Source organism: Pyxicephalus adspersus, chromosome 11 (genome assembly GCF_032062135.1).
Source record: "Pyxicephalus adspersus chromosome 11, UCB_Pads_2.0, whole genome shotgun sequence".
NCBI classification, from domain to species: domain Eukaryota; kingdom Metazoa; phylum Chordata; class Amphibia; order Anura; family Pyxicephalidae; genus Pyxicephalus; species Pyxicephalus adspersus.
The window spans coordinates 11,802,407-11,826,038 of NC_092868.1; the positions used below are offsets into that span (position 1 = coordinate 11,802,407).

The 23,632-nt window shown below is 36.7% G+C and overlaps 1 protein-coding gene and 1 long non-coding RNA gene across 2 annotated transcripts in view; one reads left to right on the forward strand and one right to left on the reverse strand.

The window, feature by feature from the left end:
* CACNG6 (calcium voltage-gated channel auxiliary subunit gamma 6) overlaps positions 1–14,825 on the reverse strand; it is a 67,170-nt gene extending 52,345 nt beyond the window's left edge. The window contains exon 1 of the mRNA XM_072425528.1: positions 13,772–14,825. Coding sequence (XP_072281629.1) covers positions 13,772–14,090 — 319 coding nt within the window. The 5' untranslated portion in view covers positions 14,091–14,825. The remainder of the gene's footprint in view (positions 1–13,771) is intronic.
* Positions 1–23,632, forward strand: part of LOC140340380 (uncharacterized) — a 49,007-nt gene that overhangs the window by 5,365 nt on the left and 20,010 nt on the right. The window contains exon 2 of the long non-coding RNA XR_011922639.1: positions 9,231–9,393. This is a non-coding gene — a long non-coding RNA (uncharacterized lncRNA). The remainder of the gene's footprint in view (positions 1–9,230; positions 9,394–23,632) is intronic.

Below are 23,632 nucleotides of genomic sequence, written 5' to 3' on the forward strand. Positions count from 1 at the left end.
GGGGTTAAAGGGTAAGAATACTTGTATTTACACATGTGATGCTATTGGTCAAGGCAGTCACCCAATTATAGGCACTAATTAAGCACGGGCCTCCCCTACAAGTGCCTGCTGTGTGCACTAAGTAGTGGTGGACAACTTTTCAGCATTTACATAAATACCACACCAATATTTGCTCAGCAGGAAAAGTAATAAACTTATTTCTGATGATTCCCTGTCAGAGCAGATTTACCCATACTCACGGATACCTAGGCATTTTTCATTTTAAGCTGTTAGGCTCACACAGCCTTTTTTAAAGTTTTTTATCATACTTTGAATGTGCCCCGGATAATGGAGTTTAGAACTACTTGAACTCTATGCCTAATTACAGGAACTTTTAAAATTATCTGCAGCTGCAAAAAATGGCTTTGACTGCATTGCACAAGATGTTGGATTGTAACATTCCCCCAGAGAAGCAAAACCTCCAACATTGCACTGCATTATCAATTGCTAGTATTTGTCTTTTAAAATTCTGGAGAAGTTGGGTAAAGGATGGACTTTCACACACACAAGCATATATTTAAACACCTGTCATGAGCAGGATGGCAAAAATGGCAACAGGACTTCCACCTGATGGAAGATGACTCATTTCCTGGTTCTTTAATGATATTTGGGAGGGAAATATGCAAAGAAGATATTCACAGATGCACTACTGTAATAGAGGTAGTAGATGAAGATAACTCACTTCAAGTTGTCTACAGCTTGCCTCTCTGGTACAATTGCTATCTGGTCTGGATGAATTTGGTTTCCCCAAGGGGGGTTCAATCCAATAGCTAAATATGAGCTAGTACTTTCACTTACAGATTTGAAAACAAAATAAGCCTATAGTTTTGAATCTGTACCTACCTCAAGAATTAACATGGTCTTTCCCTATATGACTGAAGACTAGCGTTGGTGGAATATCTCACTATTTGATTCGACAGCTATTCGATCGAATAGGGAAATATTGTTCGGGTGATCGAATGCCGAATGCTGACAGCTCTGCTCCCCTGATTGCTGTTGCAGCCCTTTACTAGTTGTATGTGTTCCTGGATAGAGAAACTCTATCCAGGAATAGGGATAGTGCTCCCTGATTGGCTGAGGAAAGCCAAATAATTAATTACCTCTAGAGCCGCAGATAGCACACTGTTCTCAATGAATGCTGCCTGTAGCCACATTCATTGAAAGATCCCTGGCACTAGAGGTTAATTAACGCACACTGTTGGCATTCATTGAGAAGATCCCCGGGGCACTAGAGGCTAAATGGGGACAAGTTTACCCATTCATTCACCTCTAATGCTATGTGATTGGCTGGGGAAAGGGAAATCCTGATGACGCTTGAGCTTTCATCAGGGTTTACCTTTCCTCAGCCAATCACTGAGCACTAGAAGTGATGAATGAGGAAACTTGTCACCATTTAACTTCTAGTGCCCGGGGATCCCACACTGACAGGAGGAATCATCCTGTCATTGTGGGATAACCTGTAAAAAAATAAAAGTTAGTTACACAAATCACACACATTCAATAAATTACTTTAACATTTATTTTTTTTAACACATTTTTTACACACGAATTTGCGCTGTCGAATCCCGTGTTTTTCGGGTCAGGTCTATTCGAATTCGAACAGCCATATTCTGGTCGAATATAAGGACAACCCGAATTCAAACACCAACACTACTAAAGACAAAGTCCAAGAATTCAGGTTGGCTTTGGTATGTTTGTCAGGGCCAGGGCATTTCCAAAACTCACTGTTTTAAGTAGAATTTGTATTTATGCAGTGAAAATCCTAATTTCTATTAATTTGGGAGCTTGGGGTGTAGGTTGTGGGTAGTTCCTTATTTCTCCTATGATGTACGATATGAGTACATGTAGTCCCTGAGTTAAGGACATCCGACATATGGACGACTCCTAGATACAAACAGGGCTTCCCTGTTAGTTTGTGTGCAGGACGGAGGCATGATAGGGGAAGGGGGCGGTTTGCAGAAGAAGTCTTTTGCTGTTCTACAAGATTTTGTAAATCTTTAATGACCAAGACAAACTCTCCAAATGTTTCTTTTTATATATCAAAGAAAAGTGTGCTCCAGAATTTATTGAATATCTTATGTGTTTTTATTTTCTTTTCTTTGCTTTGTTTGTGATAAACTCACAGTGAGGATTTTATACAGTAACTGACACCTCACTGCCTAATAATATGTTGAGACAAACATCTGTCCTAATTGTATTAATTAAAATAATGTACCTGTTTCGACTTACATACAAATGCAACTTAAAAACAAACCTAAAATCCCTATCTTGTATGTAACCCGGGGACTATCTGTATATATATATTATAACCATCTATAATATATATAGTATATATAATATACATGTATCATCTATCATATATACCGCATATATATATATTTATATTTATTATAACTATCCAACTAAGTGCAAGTATTTTTTCCAGTTTTCCCCATATTTACTAATCCAAGTAAATATATAATATATATGTTGCAGGTAAATAATTCATTTTGTGAAGCGAAGAACCTGTATATCTTTAGTAAGTCAATCCCATTGTGTGTATATAAATAAAGTAGTTTGTGCGTATAGAATGCTTGTGTATCACTGTGTTATATAGATTTCTACCCTAATTTACAAGTATTTTGAGTTAGAAAAAGTTTCTGGATTTTTTTTATTAAAACAATTACAAGCAAACATTGCATAACAATGTAAATTCATGTCAGTTGTAATGACCGATGATGTTTACATACTGCACTCATGTCCCTAAATGACAAATTCAGTTGACTCCAGGAATACCAAAGGGATTATTTGTAGAAATACCATAAGGATTCTATGCACTATTACTGCAGCACATGGGATCTGTTATTTAACGTTCAGAGTCTGACACGTTGAAATTGGTCATCACATTTGTCAGGGTTAATGATGAATTAACCACTGGGAACAGAAATAAACGTTTTGCTTAAAGTTTTCAAATATGTGTCTGTGTTTTTATTTCAAGGAACTTTTAATATGGTTTTGGTGTGTTAATTTATATTTAACTTGTTCTGAGGATTGATAAGGGGTACCAATTTACCCTAGCTTTCTTCCCCTGGGAGGTGGCATTTATATGGTTACCACTTTAGTGGGCATCCAGAATTTACAAAACAAAGGCACATCCTTATGGGGGGGGCTCGATATCTGTAACTTCACAGGAGTCTGGTTAAGTCTGGTTATACCCCAAGAATGCTTCCCTATTGTCAGCTTAAAACTGTTTGTTGAAACTTAAAAGTCGTTCCCAAGGTTGATTTCTTTTTCTAAGGAATGACACTTGGGAGGCTGGTCCCTTACAGTGCAGCTTAGATACCCACAAACATGCCTTAATAATGCAATTTCTCTACACCCCCAAGCTGGTTTGAGCCAAAGATGGGATGATAAAACAACAAATTGGCATTTTTATCCTAATACTAACTAGTTGTTCTTCAGGATAATTCAACTAATCCATACATAATGTTGTAAATCTGCCTAATTAGCATTATTTTAAACTATAGCAAGAAGTCAACGTTTCAAATACAACATTCACACTCCAGGTATATAATATCCCCATTTTACTCAACACAAAAACACCAGTGCTATAGGGCAGCAATATTCACAAAAATCTACTGTAATAAAACACAAAAATAACACATTAATAAAACCATACCAAATTTAAAGGAACCTCTCACTAAAATTTGGAATTTACATGCAAAGTTTATAAAATGTTCATCTTTTCTTTCTGCCTGTGCCATGGAATGCTTCTTTGATCATGAGAATTTTTACGTAAAATTCTCAGGGAAACCTTTTGGGAATGAAACTCCTAAAATTTAGGATTAGTAAATCCTCACTTCTGTATATTTAGGAGCTACATCATCTGGCACAATCCTTACATACAATGTATTTCTAAATGTGTCAAATTCCTGGTGTTCCCTATGCCAATAATGTTGCCTCTATGTCCTGTAATAGCCTATTTTTGGTCCACAGAGTTTTCCTCAAGGTAAACTTCTCTGTTTCACACCTTTGCAAATAAAACCTCCATCCATCTCCAATTTACTCTATGCATGTGAGCAGAGGTCCTATTTATGCCTTGATTATTGTAACTAATGGTTGATTGATGTGTGTTAACACATTTTGTGTAGAAGTGATCTCCTTTTCACTGCTACATTGAAGTGGGAATAAACCTGAAAAAACAAACTACTGTGAACGAGAAGATCTTTACTGCAGAAGGGTTAGGCTATGGCTCTTCTAAAATAAAAAAAACGTATCTGCCTTGACAGCTCAGCGTACAACAGGGTGCCGAGAAGTTCCTGGCTTTGCCCCCTTCCAGATGAAATAGAAACCAGAAAAACGAGTGTAGATGTTGGTGCCCATAAAGAATGGAGGGGAGGTGAGTTTACCTTTGCTTGAAAAGTTTTATCCTTATTTCTTCTTATTCCTTTTGCAAGGGATGCCAATAATTTTACTTGTATCTTAGTGCAGACATCTGGGCAAAATCAGCGAGCCAATCACATCAGCAGGAAGATACAGTTCCTGGGAACATTCCATACACCAGAAATGTACAGAACACTTCTTTTTATTGCTTTTATTTCTACAGTAATATAACACGGCTCCAGCTGCAGTTTAAAATAAAAAGGTATGTTTTAATATAATAAAATAAAAAAATACATGGCTTTTGGAATGATTGTATTTGCTATATTTAAGAAAGTGGAGTTCTCCTTTAAAAATGGCAGTTATATCTATACTTTCAGTGCTTCTTTGACATCTTTTTTTTTAAAACTAAACATACAGTACTTCAGTTACATACCAATGGTACTATTTATATAAAGCGACTGGGTCATGGAAAACGCACATGCCATAAGCGATTCATTTAAAATATCATCTCTTTGGAGCTAATGTTTTAAAAAGTGGTAAAAGGCTCACATACTGTATTTCTAATGAGAAACCAAAATGTGAAGAACATATTTATTTTTGTGTTGTAAATTTAGTGTAATTCCTGTCTTTAGAGATATGAAGACTTGTGACTTGCCACTTTATTGGTGGTGATCTGCCATCACAATTTAATCAATTTGATTGTTTATTTTTATTTACGTCTGCATAACCTGGAGAGCAGACCCCTGTCTTCAATCTCCACCATGCAGAATAAACCATTGAGGATGTAGTGGTTAAAGTGGACACATCACTGGGACATAATAGAAGCGGTCATTGCTGAACTCATTCTAAGGAAAGCTAATTGCTCGGAAGTAAAGCTGATCTTTGGGTGTCAGAAGTGTCAGTCACAACTAAAACAAACATACAGATAACTGTGCAGCAAGTTGGGTGGCAATTAGCGGAACATCTGAGCCTCATACTCATTTTGGGTCAGTGATTCAGAAGGTAATAAAAAGTAGAGGGTCAGATCGTCAGCAAGGCAGGCTGTAATTTGTAGAACCAAATCAGCAATGGCAGTTTACATATTGGGCCTGATTTATGAAAGCTCTCCAAGACTGGAGGGGATACAATTTCATCAGTGAAGCTGGGTGATCTAGCAAACCTTTAATGGATCTGATCCAGAACTGAAAACGTTTGCTCACAAATAGCAAATAACAAATCCATTCCAGGTTTGCTGGCCCAAATCAGGCCCAATGTCTCAGTATAGGTCTGCTGTATATGAATCAAAGAATGAGCAATTGGTAGAACAATAGTATATTAAAGATCAACCACACAATATGTTCTGAAATGCAGCAAATATAATCATTAGCTTTAACTGTAAGTAAACATTTGTATGTTGTTACCTAATGATGATGATGTAACCATATTACAAGTGTCTTTGTAACACAATTCACGCTTCCACAGACCATGTGACTAAAAATGATTTAAAAAATGAAATGCAATATTGAATAATAATTTCAATATCTATGAAAACAAAATAAATTGATTCTACTACACTTGGTCTTAGCCAAAAGACTATGATCCAAAAAATTCCAGTTGATGTATTATCGAAAATACATCGGTAAGAATGAGATTTTCTCAAGTCTGGGTATTTTTGTGCTGAAAATGCAGCAAAATACCTAAAAATGCATACGAAACACATTAAATATATTTAGTTTCAACAATTATTTCATTTATCTAAAAATAAAAAAAATAGATGTATTTTTTAGATACTTTAGATACATTTTAAAGCAGAGGTTGCCAACCGGTGATCCGCAGGTTTGGCCAGTACACCCCGCAGCGGAGTCAGGAAAAGGACCCCGTTAGGGGGACGCACTGGCTAGAGCTGCGGACCATCACTCCCGTATGGATAGCAGGCTCAGAGACACAACCCACCCACTCTCCCATTGCAATGGGTGGGTTCTGACATAATGACATCACTCTGGGGGAAGTTTCTTCTTCCCCTTTAGGTGACACACGACTCCCACGCATGAGCGGTCCAGAGTTCATAAATGTAGTGGTCTGTGAGGTTCAAAAGGTTGGCGACCACTGTTTTAATACACACCTTATAGGGATAAGGGAAATAGGGATAAGGTTCAGGTTCAATCTCGTGGTGGAGTTAGAATCAAACTTCTGCTGTTTGAAGTTTGCTGCTTTCATGAGCTCATGCGGAAATTTGAGTGAAACTTAAGCTACATAAGTAAATGCTTCGGTATGTAGTGAGATATTACTGACTCTTATGTCACTTTAATTTGATATGTCTCTTAGGAAATTAAAAAAAATGATAGCTGGACTTGAATGAAGGGAATAAAAGTTATCTTATATGTGGGAGGTAGGGTTAGCACCTGACCAGTATTTTATCAGCTTGACTGGTAGAAATTGGAAACATCAGGATAGAATCTTCTGCCCCTAGCAACTAGAAGCCAACTGGTTGATGTTTAGCTTGCTAACTAGATAAAATACGCTAATTACCCTAATTGTTTTTTTATCATCTTCCGCCAAAATTAAATTAACCAAACTTTCATCCCTAAGTAGCTGCTAATCCAACAATCACATTACAAGAAAGAACATTCTCAAGGTACACTTCTAGTAGTGTAGTCTGCTACAGTGATTTATTACTGAGAAGATTAACTTCTCATTGACTTCAATGAAGGTCAACTCAACTGTCATGTTTAAAGAACTTTCTTCCAACCCTTTACAAACTGAACCTAGACATGTTTCCCATGTCTGCCAATAAAATATCACCTTGACTTTCTAACAGACACCTGTAATTGTCCTTCAGAAGCCTAGAGAGTCTTAGAACCTGCTGTCCTCTATTTTGCAATTACCAACTCAACAAGTTGGGAAGCCAAGTTTTATCCTAAAAAATATAATCAAATGATGACTACATCTGAAACATTTGTGACCCCTGCTCCACCTTCTCTCAAGTGCCTGGAACTCTTTGTGACTTCTCTTTCTCTAGGGCCTAATTTTTGCAAAGCTCTCCAAGACTGGAGAAAATAGACTTTCATGGGAGAAACTGGAATAGATCTGGTCCAGGATTAAATACATTTTTCAACTAATAGCAAATCTTTTTTAAGAAATCCAGTCCATGTTTGCTGGATCAGCCAAGTTCTCCTAGATGATAGTCTATCTTCTCCAGTCTTGGAGAGCTTTAATAAATCAAGTCCATACTGTCCTCGAGTTTCTAACTAAGTCACTCTCCACAACTAGTTTTCAACCAGTGTAGGTATTCTCATTGTACTCTGGCATGAAATTTTGGATTGCATGATGAAAGTTTATTGTAAAACAGTGTTTATTGTAATTTTGTGTATCCTGATAGGGATTCTTCTGTGAAGATGTAGAAAATACAAAAGTGAAGAATGAATTCTAACTTTGCATAAACTTTAACGTATTATTAATACCAGGTAGATGGGTACAAAATGTCTTGGGTACTTTAGTAGCCATACCGTGTAGTGTTAAGAACTCCTGATCACTGCAGCCCACTGGAGAGGGTCTTTTTGTATTATTATTCAAAAATAATGCTTTCAACCCATGCAGTTTTGTAGCAGGTAAAAATCCTTGCAGCTTGGCAAAGGCTGCAACATCTTGTGCTGACTACATGGTCATAAACCGACTGGCATTTCACATTCTGTGGTCATTAAGACTTAGTTATTGAATAACCTGTAGTATGTAAAGTTATGCATGCAGCATTTTTAGACTGTCTTTTCTTTGAATAGTGCAAACGTGACCTCTCTCGGCATCTACTAAAAAATTAATAGCATGTCTTACTTAGCAGCTGTGGCCTAATGCTTTGTATTTCTTTTATAAATATTAATTCTAAGAATAAATTCCAAAGATGCACTCAGCTTGGCTGCTTCCATCTATGACCTCTGTTTAGCACAACTCCAGTAATAGCCTTGACACTGATATTCCTTCTGATGAAAGAGGTTGTCAGCTACATGTTAACTATTATCATATTTTTAACAGGAGACACAAAATTATCTGCCCAGTACAAATACTTATTAATTCCTAATGTGTAAGTGTCCATGTACAAAGGTCAGAGGAAACAACAGTATACCAATAGGTGGAGACTATAAAAAATTTAATGGGAAAAATCAAAACACAAATCTCAAATTAAAAGAAACATTTGCTTTAAACTGTATGAGGCTGGATGACATTTAAATCTCCTTGGAGTTATATGGTAACACGAAAGACAGGTAATTGTATGGGAAATGTATCTTATCCTAATGCATACTTACCTATGTGATTTCAAACATTATAGCTAAATAGACTTTTGCCAAAAATCCCTGCTACCTAGTCTCTTTCTTGTTACAATAATTGTCCCAGGGTTTGGCAATCACCCTAAATCATGAGAATGAGAGAATACCCACCCTACAGTACCTAGAATATATCTTATGTCTCCTTGGAGTGTTCAGTACAGTGTATGTACTGCTTTAGAGCATAATGACCATTAAAATGGACTTATTATCCTTCTCTATGGCCAATGTTATAAGGGCTATAAGTCATCATCTATCTCTATGAAGGTGGAAGCCAATGGTTTCTGATCTAAGATAAGCATTTTAGTTTGTACACTTGACAAAGAGGGCAAAATGCACAATTGGCTCTTGACTGTAGATGTATCCTTACAATTAATATAATATTTTAGAAGTAGTAATATTGCTCATGTTGAAATGATAATGGGGTTAAAAATTATAAAGCTAACTGAAATGAAAAAATGTAGAATGATACATTTATGCTACATTTATGATTACCTTCCCTTTCTTCTTTGCCTGATGTCTCTTTCTTTCCAGGAAGACTCCTGTGGAACTCAGAACCCGTAATACCTTAGGAGAAGACAGTTCAATCCGTTGTGAAATCAATTTCTTTAGAAATTTTAAACACTCTGTGTTCCACAGTAATTTTCCCAGAAGAATGTTGTCATCATCAGGTGCCACTAGCAGATGATGAGATAAGGTAAGAATTTTCTTTTCAGGAGGGTTTTTCCACCTTATAAGAGTAAATGATAAAAGAAGGGAATAGAGTCCATGGAGTGTAAGCAGACCATACATTTTAGTGGTCTGATTTAAGAACGGTTAGGTAAGTTTAGACCCTTAACGTGTGTGAATCCAAAAAGATGTTACCTGTGACATATATCACTCCATGTTGTGTGAGAAAAGTATTGTCGGAAGAACAAATCAAAGATTAATTTCTGTGTAGGATAAGCATTGGACAGAATTACTACACTGCTTTTAAAAGGCTCTTTGTTTTACACCTCTGCACTATCCACACAGTGGGTCATCTTTTTCATACAGAAATTGGGTTGAGATATGTAGCCAAGTCCTGAAGTTAATATAGAGCAATGCAAATTTGAGATGAAAAATTATTTATTACTGCTTTGAAAATAGTGAAAAAATTGCGTTTCCACCACTATGAGGATGGTACACCTATACAAAGAAATGGCTAATAATGAATGCTAACAAAAAATGCCCCTAAAATCATTGTTTTAACGGGCCTGATTTATTAAAAGTCTCCAAGGCTGGAGAGGATACACTTTCATCAATGAAGCTGGGTCATCCAGTAAGCCTGGAATGGATCTGGTCCAAGACTGAAAACATTTGCTTATAGTAAACGACTAAGAAATCAATTTCAGGTTTGCTGGATCACCCAGCTTCACTGATAAAAGTGTATCCTCTCCAGCCTTGGAGAGCTTTATTAAATCAGGCACAGTGGGTAAGGGTTGGTACTAGAAAGGTAGAAGGCCTCCTTCAATGTTGTACAAACCTAGGTATTGCAGGTAATGGGCAGAACTGTAGTTCATGTTTTTTTAAGCATAAAGCCAATTTGTTTCTTTCAAATTTTCAGTCATTCAGTTTTTGTACTGAACCAATCACGCATTTACTGATGCACTCTAGACCTCTTGAGTACAGCAGTTTGGGTGCTCTTTCCACAAGGTGTAGCCATAGGCATCCAACATTTTGCTCCCCACTCTTCATTTTATGTTTCTAGCTTCCTTAGATGTATGAAAACTGTGGCCCTAAAAGATTCCACTGGACAAAGGGTGTGGAATGGATTTCTTGAAAAAAAAGTTTTTTAACATTGCCTGCTATTATGTGGCAAAACCTCATAACTTTTTTTTGGTCATAGAAGATCAAAGAACAAATTGTTGAAGGTCAGTGAAATAGCTATGTGCACATGACTACCTTGCTGCCTGTGCATGTAGTAATTCCGACTATTATCTGCTTAGACCTGGTCCAAGAATTAAAAAGTTTGCTAACTAATCGTAAACAAATTTGAAAAGATCCATTCTAGGTTTGCTGGATCACCTAGGTTCACCCATGATTGCCTATCTTCTCCAATCTTGGAGAGCTTTAGAAAAACAGACCTATTATCTAAGAAGAAAAGTTATTATATGCATATCAAAGTGTTGCAGGTTTTAAGCTTCCTGGGAACGAAAAGGTAGGCACTGAAGTAGATGAATTGTCTTTACCGATGTGGGTGTACAAAACTTCTTGATGAAAACATTAACTTTGCTTTGCAGCAATTTACAGTGAACTTTTTATTTATTTGACAGTTACAACAAAATATACTGATCCAAATTGTTAAAAATTCGATCAATCTGATTCAAACTTTGACTTGCCAACATTCAGTTTCCATGGAATGATTGGCTTTATTTGGTTAGTGTTAAGAAATGCCAACGATTCTAACTTCAGATATCGTAATAAACGGGGCAAGTATTTGACTTTGGCATTTGAAGGCGTCGAGTTTTGTGATTTACATTCTCATAGTTCAGAGCAAATCTAACAATACACTTTGGGTGCCAGAGCTGTCAGGGTGGAGGTACTCTACTCAGCACATTTTTTGTGACATTTAAAACTTACTGGGCCCACTTCAGTTTAAATTTTTGTATCTTCAGTCACAACTATTTCTTATTTACACCATGTTGTTGCTGCAAGAAACCTGACTGATGGCATCATAAATAAAATAAAAAACAAATCCGTATCTATAGCAGTATTCAAAACATATTTTGATTCCTAGACCTATTTTAAATTTATTATACTTTTTTCAACAAATCATATCTTGAGTGTGTATTTTTATGCAACGGTCTCTAACAAATAAATCAATTATAATTCCCTTAAAAAAAAAATCTCTGTAACGATGTAAAGTTTACTACGGAATATAATGAAGTACATCAAAGTGATAGCCCAAGGCAGTCTACAAGCAACACATTACAGTACATTTCTACAAAAAGCGCTTTCCATCATTAGTGATCTTAATGATTGCCATGTTGTTAAAAAGAAGTCGCAGATCTTGATGTAATAAATATTAATTTTATAAAAATGTAAGCATATTTGGTGCATTTTACTGGGATCTGATAGCACCTACTGATTAATTATAATTCAATATTCTTCCAAGTAATGCAGATTTTATGTTTGTTCACTCAACAATCTTAACTCATCCACAATGCAAAGAGGTAAACAGTAAAACAAGTTTCCCTTATGAATAGAGTTGCACATCAAGGTCACGTGTTGTTTGAATGGTGCAGCTAAGGCAAAGTTGCTGTTCTATTTATTTCAAGTCATTTAGGAACACAATTGAGTACTGTCAGTGATGTAATTTTAGATCCTAATTAAGACTTTCTTAACTAAGGATATAGTCATATGAACACACTTGCAATACTACAGTTGGGTCCTGTCCATCATACAGTTTTTTTTTAATCTGCACTAACAGTTATTTTTCAGGACAGGTTATTTTGGGTGGCTACTCCCTTCTTGTAGGTCCAACACAACACAGAAAACTTTTCCTGAAAAGTAAACTGTTAGTACAATTTAAAAAAATAGTATGAGGACAGGTGGGTACTGTCTATACAACTATACAACTATATATATATAGAAATATATATATATATATATACAACTATACATACAACTATAAAGTCCTAATCTCAAATTACATGATACATGAATGGCATAATTACATTTTAAGCATGTTTACAAAGACTTTTCATATTATCAAAATAAAACTTTTATTCCCACATATGATCAGGGTAAATATATCATGCATAACAGAGCAAATCACAGCAATATTTAAGTTTTTCCAATTCAAGAAGCTACATGTATAACAACCAATTATTTTTCATTGTTCTATTTTAAATGAAAGCTGAAATTGGATTGCTAGGACTGCATTCACATCACTGATCTCAGCAGTTAATACACAAAAAGTCTAAATGTTTATCCTATAGAATAAAACTCGCTTTGGAAATATACAAACTGGTTTGGCCTATAACTTTCTACACATTGTTTTTTTTTCTACATTCCAAATTTAAAATTGCATTTAAAATGACATAACATGTTATGTTAGCCTATTTGGGTCAGCAAGTAAAATATTATATAGATAAATCTGATATTTGTGTAAAGTTTTTTTAAAAATAATAGGCACTATTAAATGAGGTTACCTTTGACTAGATACATTCTATGTAAGTAAATGTTGCATATAATATATTTATTTAGCAGAAAACAAAGCTTCAGAATTTTTGAAAAAAGAAAAGCGTTAAATCGATTACATCTATTAATAATTAGGCAACCTTTGGACAGATACATTCTAAGTAAATATTTTGCATATAATACATTTATTTAGCATACAACAAAGCTGCAGATTTTTTTTAAAAAGAAAAGTGTTAAATCCATAACATCTATTGCTCAACAAACATTCCTAAAAAAATCTTCATTAGACATGATAATGAAACCTAAGAAAGGCTGCATTTAAATGACCAATAATCAAGAAGGTATTTATTGTTATTCCTGTTGCTTATTTATTGTATTCACCCATTGATCACCTTTGCTTCCACATTTATATAAGATGTTACACATCATATGTGCCTGATTTATTAAAGCTCTCCAAGGCTGCATAGGATACACTTTCATCAGTGAAGCTGGGTGATCCAGCAAACCTGGAATAGATTTGTTAAAGCTTTAATAAATCAGGCTGTATACTAGAATCAAATCATGTTTTTAATATAACCTAGAATATAGAAAAAAAATGGGTATTCATTTGGGAAGAAAGGTACTGGGCCTGATTTATGGAGAGAATACACTTTCATCAGTAAAGCAGCAATCCTGGATTGTATTTTATAAAAGTCATTTGCTATTTGTTTGCAAATGTTTTGAATCCTGAACCAGATCCATTCCAGGTCTGCTGGATCACCCATCTTCACTAATGAAAGTGTATCCTCTGCAGCCTTAGAGAGCTTTAATAAATCAGCCCTATTGCCTCTATTTACTTGTGAACTTTGCCTTGCCCTGGAGCAAGTTGTGTTGAGTGTCAGCAGTACAAGCACAACATAAAAGCACTTTACCTCCAGGCAGCTCTGCGGGGCCACAGGTGGCTCTGTATTCATCCACATCTCCAATCCACAATTTTTTGTAGCAGAACTTCCATAGCCCAAAATGGGCAGCTTCACAGGACATGCTGTTGTTCTGTTTATATGCATTCACCTCCACCCAAAACTCTGTGCCAACAGCCAGCACAGAAAGTGTCACCCCTACCAGGGCCACAAAAAATGCCAGCTTTATCTTGCCCTCTTGTGCATCAGTCAAACCTTTTCCTCTCTGTCCTCTACCCCTTCCAGAGAAGCGCTGATCCTCCTCTTGCATGAAAAAATTAGGCCACATCATTTGGCTAGTGTATCTTCTTCCTACAGCAGAGAGAATTGAATTAAATAGCCCTTGTGGCTGACACCTTCTTCTTCTTCTTCCCTTCTCCGATCTTCCTTGTGTTTTTCTTTAGAATTTAGGTTGCTGAAAGGCAATGTGCTGTAAGTTTCACAGGCTAGATAGAAACGCAGCAGGGACATCAGTGTGCTCTCCCCCTTTCTGCTTTCTCTCTCCCCCTCTTGCTGTTACACACAGACGCACACACATGGCCTGGAAATAATCTCTGCACCTGTTACATTCATCACATCTCCCAGGCAGAGCTGTTATTTTAAGGTTCCCTTAAAGGCACTGGCTTCATGCACAGGGATCAGATTGAGTCGAAGACAAAATGAAGTTCATTTATCCCAGTTCAGCCCTTGATAAGATGTGCACCTGCCCTGGCTCTGGCAGTATCCTCTCCGCCGCTGTGCTGCGTGCTTGGATGCCAAGCTATCTATCATGGAATTTTTTATGCTCTGATGCTTTGATTTCAGCACAAATCCCAGAGCCACTTACGCATTGCTGTCACTCTTTCTGTTGCTTCTTCAGGGCTCAGTCAGGCCTAATTTAGTTCACGTTCTGCTTCGGCCTGACTATCGATCGACATTTTTAGTCCCTAACATCTAAGTGTTAGAGAGGAAGCAGCGATGTACGAAAACGCCCAGCTTCCACAGAAATACAAGCAAATGTCCTGGCTCATTGCTTCCAAGAGGCAAATTATTTATTGATTGGAAGGAAGGACATGCAGAATGCTTTATGAAGAACTAGAACAAACACATTTTTTTTCCTTATTGCAGAAGGAATTCTGCAGGGAAAACCTGTGAAAGAAATAGCTTTGAGTGTGTGGTTAGGAGCGTATGTACTCTGACAAACGGGCTAGGCAGCTCAGTAATGCGCTGTCAGAAACAAAACCGCCTCCAGCTCAACCCAGTCTGCTTGCACGGAGATGTAAAGCAGAATAATTGGGGATGTTTTCAATCCTGCAGATTTATCTATAGCCTTCATGCACAGATAGCCAAATATATTCCATAATAGTCTTAATAATCAAAATATATATTTGTGCTTGTTGAAGCCACACACCATGATTATTATGGCAGACGCAATGGAAAAATGAACAAGGTGGTTTTAATTTGCAAGTGAATCTTGTTCTTCATATTTATAAGAAGAATTCCCTACACATGATCTCAGATGTCTATTTATGCTGTATATTTATTTATCAGTTCTAGATTTCAAGATAACAGGTTTCATATTTAGTAGCTTCTGGAAGTAGAAGTGTTTGTATTGGACACCATGAATCAAGTACAACCTAGGAATAGGGTGAATTGACTGGGGCAGGCTGGAAAAGAGGTGGCTTGTTTCAAGAGACAATCAAGGATGCAACTGAGGAGCCTAAAGGTTCTCAGCAAAAAGAAGAGGGAATCATTTTAGACCATGAAACTGATTGTTGGAGCGGAAATCGGGAGAGCATTGTTTAGGTGATTCATTTTGAACACAATGAATCAACCATTGGAGGGTAGACGCAAAGAAGCAGGATTAGGATTGTTTTCAGCTCAAAGGGCTGAACATCCTGGCAGGAGATGGTCTTCATGATAGGGATCGTCAATATTGGTATATTGTGTGGAGAAAAATTCATCATGTTGGTGAGGCTCTGGAACGAGTTCAGGGTATTGCTAATGGTAATATATCCAGTATAGGGGTCAAAGAGGTGGCTGAACTGGCTCAACGGTGGGTTTGGAAGATGGCCTAATGTGGTGACCAGTCCAAATATCTATGCTACAGAAAGGTAAGTACATGGGCCAGACAAGGTTGATCAAACGGATCTGGAATTGGTAGTCACTTCTCTGCAGGCCATTACCAGTAATGGTAACGCAAGTAAGGTGTCATTAAGTTTCAACCTATTGTGGTCTCATGGAGAAGGCTCCAATTAGATATATCTACTTTTATGAGGGCAAAATTTTAACATTGGCCTTGAGATCAGCTGTATTTGGTAATGCTGCCATGAGATGAAGTTATACCCTCATGATTAGGATGATAACACTTTGTTCCTGTCGTCCAGCTGTGCTCCTGCATTGCCATATGCACTTCTAGTTCAGGCTATACCTACCTGTGCTAATACACCTTGCTCAGGTTCCTTCTGTTGATGCCCCCATCTGTAGTTTGATTCTAAGCAAGACACGCATCTATTACTGTAATGCACCATGTAGACAGGAAGTGAATGAATAAAAACTGCAAAGATCAACTGCAGAGAAATTTAACAAAGGATAAAAAATAAAACATTTTCTAAAAGATTAAATATATACAGTTGGTTATATTATAATATGTATAGAGCTTTAGCAAATGAAATATTATCCTTAAATGGCACCTAGTGACTAAAATGTTACTGTAAATGCATATTCTTGGTGTTCCGTGGGATTTTTCTAATTGTAAAATATGTGCCGCGACTAAGAAAGATTGGGAAACACTGCCCTACGTGATCCAGATGGCCAGTACAAAGAAAAACAGGTTTCAACATTCCTGCACCTATACACATACCTATGCATACCTCTATATATATATATATGTATATATATATATGTATGTGTGTATATATATATATATATATATATATACATATATATATATATATACACACCTCTACATACACATAAATATCTATTTACATATTCATAAACAATCTTGAGGTGCAACACTATTGGAAGTGCCACAGTCCCCCCATCACCTGAACATCTTTCCAATATCCCCATCCATAACCAGGATGGTGATGTTGCTAGAAATGAGACTCAATCGCACTCCCGCAGCCCCCTTCTGGGTCATACCCGGGGCTTTCATCAGGAGGGGTAAAGGGTATTTCTGCTCCAGGCCCCCTTGCTAGAAATGAGACTCAATCACACCCCCCCTCTGGCAGCAGGTTATCCAGCCTTGGGGGGGGCAGAGGCACTGCACCAGGCCTCGATCAAACCAATTGACTTTTATAATGATGGAAATATTAAAAATGGGGCGCAAGAAGTTTATCTAGTATGAGGTATTCAATTTTCATCATAGAATCCGTGTAACATCACTTCCTCTAAGCCCTGACTGCACAACCCTTGCAAAAATTTTCTTCAAAACAGCAGCAGATATCCCTAGAAGAATTCATTTTTCTTACCTGGCTGAATACTATCACCAATACCACTCTAGCTTGTCCTGGCTGAAATCTGCAGGCTCGTCCATGATCTTTCCTGAACATTTGCTGGCAATGCAATAAGGTAGCCCAGCGAAATTATGTTGTTCAAAGTGTGGAATGTAAGGTGACCAAAATCGTCTTTTTTACTCACTACAAAAAATTTATTTAATATTTACTGTGTATAAATGTTCATATAAATATGTATTTGTATATGTACTTGCTTGTATTTGTATAACTTTTTCCTCATTTTCAGGTCTGCTTTTGAGTTATATTCAGTCACTTGCTCTTAATCAATATTTTATGCATGGTTGTTGGACACCAATAGATGGTGCTGTGTCCTCATGTAACATGTGTAACAAACTCTATTAACTCCACAACTGCATACAGATAAAATAATTTTATATATGATTTTAGAATACATCTTACATTTGCTTGGCCTTAGAGAGAATCAATTTGTAGAAATGTGATTGGTAAAAAGTGATAAACTTCTAGTAGGTTTTAGGGCTGACCTATTATAAACAAATGTTTCCATGTTTAAATCCAGTTTCCTAAGTTTTGTGAGATGTTTTTATTGTACCACTCAGCCTGAATTTATCAAATATTCGGTGTGAATTATTAGCATTTAAACAAACAAACAAACTGTGACTAGGTAGAGAGAAATTAAACAGATTGTAAAAAATGTCCAATGGATGATGATGCAAATATTTTTAGTTGCAATCTTGGTATCTAAATGTTTTTTGGATGCCGCATTTTCTGATGTACTCTATGTTTTCACCTGCTAATCTCGACTTCTCTACTATAATTTTTATTTTACAAATAAACATTTAATAAAGATTATTCTCCCTATGGCAAAGGATACCCAGTGCACTATGGTAACTGCTAAAGCTACATATTTACAGATTTGAAAAAAATCCTTACAAAAAAACTCTGCTATGGATGGTACAGTATGGGGAAAGTTCGGGGAAATTTTGACAAAAATGGGTCAGAACCGATTTGGTGAATTCCATTGAAGTGCAGGTTCCCACACTCCCTGGGTTGATAAGTACAGCCCGGGGAGTGTGGGAACCTGTGCTCACAACTGCACGTGAGTGTTTCCAATCAGCTGTGACTGCAGGTGAACTCTCAATGGAGGTTCTCCATTGAGAGTTCATCTGAGTTCAGTTCCCACGGTCACTGGGCTGTACTTATGATTGATAAGTACAGCTCAGTGACCGTGGGAACCGCAGTCACAGCTGATTGGAGGCACGTGAGTGCTTCCAGTAAGCTGTGACTGCAAGCAAACTCCAGATGAACCCCCAATAAAGTTTCTCCATTGAGAGTTCATCTGAGTTCCGTTCCCATTGTCACCGGGTTGATAAGTACAGAGGTCAGAGCTAATTGGAGACACGCAAGTGCTTCCAATCAGCTGTGACTGCAGGTGAACTCTCAATGGGGTTTCTCTATTGAGAGTTTATCTGAGTTTGTCGAGAACACAACCTCGTGGCGAATCACAAGGCCGTTCTCACTTACATGTTCTGTAAGCGAGAAAGGCTTGATTCGCCGTGAGATCAAAATTCAAAATTTTGCTCAATCATCTCTGCTGGTTTTATAAAAAATATATTTCTCAGTTATTGAACCTCCAGAATTCACCTTGAAAACATTAAAAAGCATTAATTTTGTATAAGGACAAGACCTGCAGTGCAATATTGTTATGTGATTTTTTTGTCACAGTTAGAGTCAACTAGCAATATTAACTGTTTGAAGAGCTTTCTTTGTAATCAACACTAATGCACATTTCAATACCTTTTAGCACACTGTACTGTGATAAAATACAGAAAGTAACATTTTAGATTAGCACACAAGGCTAAAACACTGGCCTGACCCAAGGTAGGTTGCTTGATCACTCAGATTCCCCCAATATATTCTATCTTCTCCAGTCTTGGAGAGCTTTACCAAATCAAGCATACTGTCTTCCTCATTAGTTACTTAGTATATTAGGCATAAGCAGAATCATCAAATTCCACATAAAGCAAACCGTTTTACTTTATATACAAGGGTAGACAACCTTTCTATATAATGTAAAAATGTGTTTTGTTTTTTTCATTAAAGAAAGGCAACGCTCCTCCCTTTCTGTCGTTACTGCTGTGGCGGTAAAGGGGTGACTGTCAGATGTGCCCTGTGTTGGGATTCAAAGCACCTGCTGTTCTTGTATAGGACTGCCCATTATGCCCAGAAATAAAAATTTATTTTTCTTTTTCCAATATATCTGATCTCATTAGTCCTTGTGCTCTAAAACCTCATACACTACCAAACACAGCAGAACTGCTGACTCCTTGTAATGGTTGTTCCCAATTTTCCCAATCACGGACCAACCTTAAAATTTATTGAAAAAATTGAGGAAATATTACCTTCTCATTAGATATAAACCCTTTTTATATGGAAACAAAGAGGTTTTGCTTCTCATTCTATCTGAAATGAGATTATAATAGATAAAGAGGCATAACATTTTTTTTTTTACTTAAGAAAAAATCCTATGCCTCTTTCTCTATTTGTAGCCTTTTGAGTTAAATTTCAATGGTAACCTTTTTGCACAGGCTAACAATAATAATAATAATATTCTTTTTATGAAAATCCAACGATTCAAGTCCAACCTTTGGAGTAGCAAGGAAAAGTACAGCTGAGGGGGAGTGCTGGAATGCCCGACGCGGTCAATGGGGAGCTAAATCTTATGAATGGCCGCCGCTGAAACTCCCTCTTCATTGAAATAATGCTGCTACTAAAATTCCTGGCATTATTTGCGTCTATAAAACAGTCCAATGGGGAACCACGCATAGGCAGAGAGCCCACTAGTCTATAGACGCTGGGAATTGTTATAGCGGCACTATTTCAATGCGGAGGAGGGCCAGTTGCAGTTCATATTTAGGATTCCTTTGGGGGCCAAAAAAAGGACGTTGAGGGCCAGAGTTTGACACCCCTGATGTAATGGGTCAGTTCCCTTCAAGCCGTCCTCCTCCACTGACTGTGACCATATCACCAGGGTACAGAAAGTATCTGTCTATCTGGAACACCTAATTGTGCTGGAGCACTGCTCATCCTGAGTATAAATGATAAGAATAGGATTATCCAGATATTCTACATTAATTCTTGGGCAAATGATGCCTTCTCCCCTAAATAATATAATTATGAAAATATATAATATATATATATATATATATATATATATATATATAAAAATATAAAATAAAAATTGTTCATTATTAAACATTGGGTTACTCCAAGCTCAAAGAATAAGAGATTTTATGGCATCCAGTAGATTATATAAAATTACATTTGTTTTATTCAATCCACAATTTTAAAATCTTTCTATCTACATAAAGAAAAAAATATTAGTTCACCAATGCTTGATGCATTTATCCCATGGTCATTATTCCTATGGTGTAAAGAAAGATCCCATAGTTGTATGGTAATAAAGACCACATTTACTCATAAAAATAGCCAAAATAGAAGGCATGGAATCACAATCCAATAATTTGAAATTACAATTAATAACAAGAGAGCAAATACACCATAGAAGCTCAACGTGTTTCATAGTGCTAGGCTATTTCTTCAGGGGAGTTAGTGAGCAACATTCATTGATCATAAGATGGTACAGTATTATCAATGTCACAGTCTGCAATGGAATTATGTATTTTATCTATTTTGTATATATAATAGTATAATAGTTGAAAGAATTCAAATGGAAGTAATAAAATGAGGTCAGGAGCCAAGAGTGTGTTATTTACGAGCATGATAAATGTGTTTTTCCAAATTATACAGGTCTTCTTCAAACCATTCTTATTTGTTGGCTATGATTTTCTCTTATATTCTGTCCCTCGAGCCATCTTTCTTGGGGTAACATGGCCAGAACAGCCTGCATGCATATGTAGTTTTTTTATTTTATTAGTCCTTCCCCTCTCCAGTAGTATGATGAATTTTGTTATGTTAAAATTTTGAAGCTTTAAGTAAATGTTTTTCCTGGAAAGGAAACTGGTTTTGTGTGATTTATGGTATAAATGGCTTTGAACTTGTCTTGTGATGCATAGTATTAAATCTCTTGGAAAATAATAAAGCATTTTCCTAAAATGTTTTATTTTACACTTGTGTTTTGTTCTTTTATTTTCTTCCAAAACATGTTTATTCTCCTCACTGCCGTGTATTGAGACACTATTTTTGATGGTCTTCTCATGGAGGAGACACTGTAGAGAGAGAAGCCCATAAAGTGACGCTTGTCAAAGATTCCTTGATATTGTGCATGAGTAGCTTTACTATTCAGAGAATCACTGTAAACCATTCATGGAGAATAACCGCTACCTAAGATGATCAATAAGGGAGAATACCGTACTTATAAGGATAATTTAGAAGTGGGTTTACTCATGGTTAATCTTGTTGACAATGGGCCTAGTTTAATAAAGTTCCCAAAATTGAAGAAGATAGACAATCATCGGAGAACGTGGGTGATCCAGCAAACCTGAAATGGATCCAGTACAGGACTGAAAACATTTTGGGTTTGCCAGATCACCTTGGTTCTCCCATGATAGTCTATCTTTGCCAGTCTTGTTGAAAATTGTTTTCCCTTACCTGATTTTCATACTACTTACCAAAATGTTTCCCACCCAAGGGCAATTGTTCTAAACCTTGCAGTGCATACATGAGATCCCCAATACATCCTTCAATAGCCATCTCCAGAAATGACAATGCACAAACATTAACCAAAGATTTTAATTTCCCAGGAATTTTTTGCATGACTGGCCCTGCACATAGGGGTCTAAATATTGAGATATTTGGGATCTTGAGTAGGGATTTGCCTAGTTTATTGGTCAAACATTCCATATGTTCAAGTGGGAGCTGATTCGGGATACAAAACTTTCACAATAGGAATGGGAATAGGAGATGGTCTGGAGACCCATCTGTTGGAGATTACAATATATAAGCTCTGGAAACTCAGAACTCATGGGTTGCGCCTAATATAGGTGGCAGCCAGATGCATTTTGCACCCTAAAACAGAGGATGGCCTTGCCCTCAGCATGTTACAACCTGTAGGCCTAGGTGACTTTCAAACTTATGAAGCTCTTTACAGCTCATCTTAATGATAATTCAAAAAGTGCCAATATATTTTGATCCCATGGGATCATTGTGAGCAAATGGCTCATTACCCCTCACAGGTGAGGACTTTCAATCTCTTGAATTAATTCTTTCTCTCTTGGTTATTTTTGCATGTTTTTCTATCCATTACTGGCTAGAGACAATTTTTATTTGTCAGGTTTGCTTGGTCTGCGATAACTGGAGAATTGTTTAACTGGTGCCATGTGTAATGAGGCTCAGAGTCTAAGATTCAGCCTGGTCTTCTCCAGTCCTGCACTGCAAGATGATACCAGGTTGCTGCCACTCAGATACACACCCTAAGAGGATTAAAACGGGAGGATATTAGACAGAATATATTGGGTCAGGCAGATCAGTGTGGTACCAAGGAGTAAGGGGAGGCCAGGTCAACAAGGCAAGCAGAGGTCAGGTGGTGGTATATGTGAACCCAGCGAAGATAATGAAGGGGTAAGATGAGTCTTGAAGTCAGGTATGCATGTCACAAGGGAAAAGCCTAGCAGACTAAATGGTATTATCCAGCAAGAAAGGTAGAGAGCTGCAGCCTTAAATTCACATACAACTACTGACACCTGTGTGAGTCCAGTGAGCTAGGCTCTGGCAAAACCTCTTTCTGGTGGTTATTGCAATCCAATCTCCCTCTGGTAGTGGGTGGCAGAGTTTCAGGTTGTGATAAGCTTTTGCACCGCCTGGTTTCCCAGGTGGGAATAGTGCAAGGTTTGTCCTGGCATTTTGGCATTTTTTCTGCAGACTATATATATATATATATTATATATATATATATATATATATATATATATATATATATATATATATATACTGTATATATAGTTTATAGCAGTTGTCTGCATCATATGTATTCATGATATCATTTAAAATGTTGGTGGGAGGTTCTTTTGGTTCTCTTTTTGGTATGTATTTCTGTATGTTTTGTATATATAAAGGAATCAGCCACATTGAAAAAGAAAAAACTGCGTGTCTTTTTTTTTTTTTTTTTTTGAGCAGTACAAGAATATTCTACATTAGCACAAACAACTGGTCCTAACATCGACTATTGTATTAAAGTGTAGATGTTAAAGTCAACCAATTTACACAGTGTAATGAAACAAGTCATAACAGTGTAGAGGAAACTAAAGAGAGAAAGAAAGAAAGAAAAAAAGAAAGAAAGAAAGAAAGAAAGAAAGAAAGAAAGAAAGAAAGAAAGAAAGAAGAAAGAAAGAAAGAAAGAAAGAAAGAAAGAAAGAAA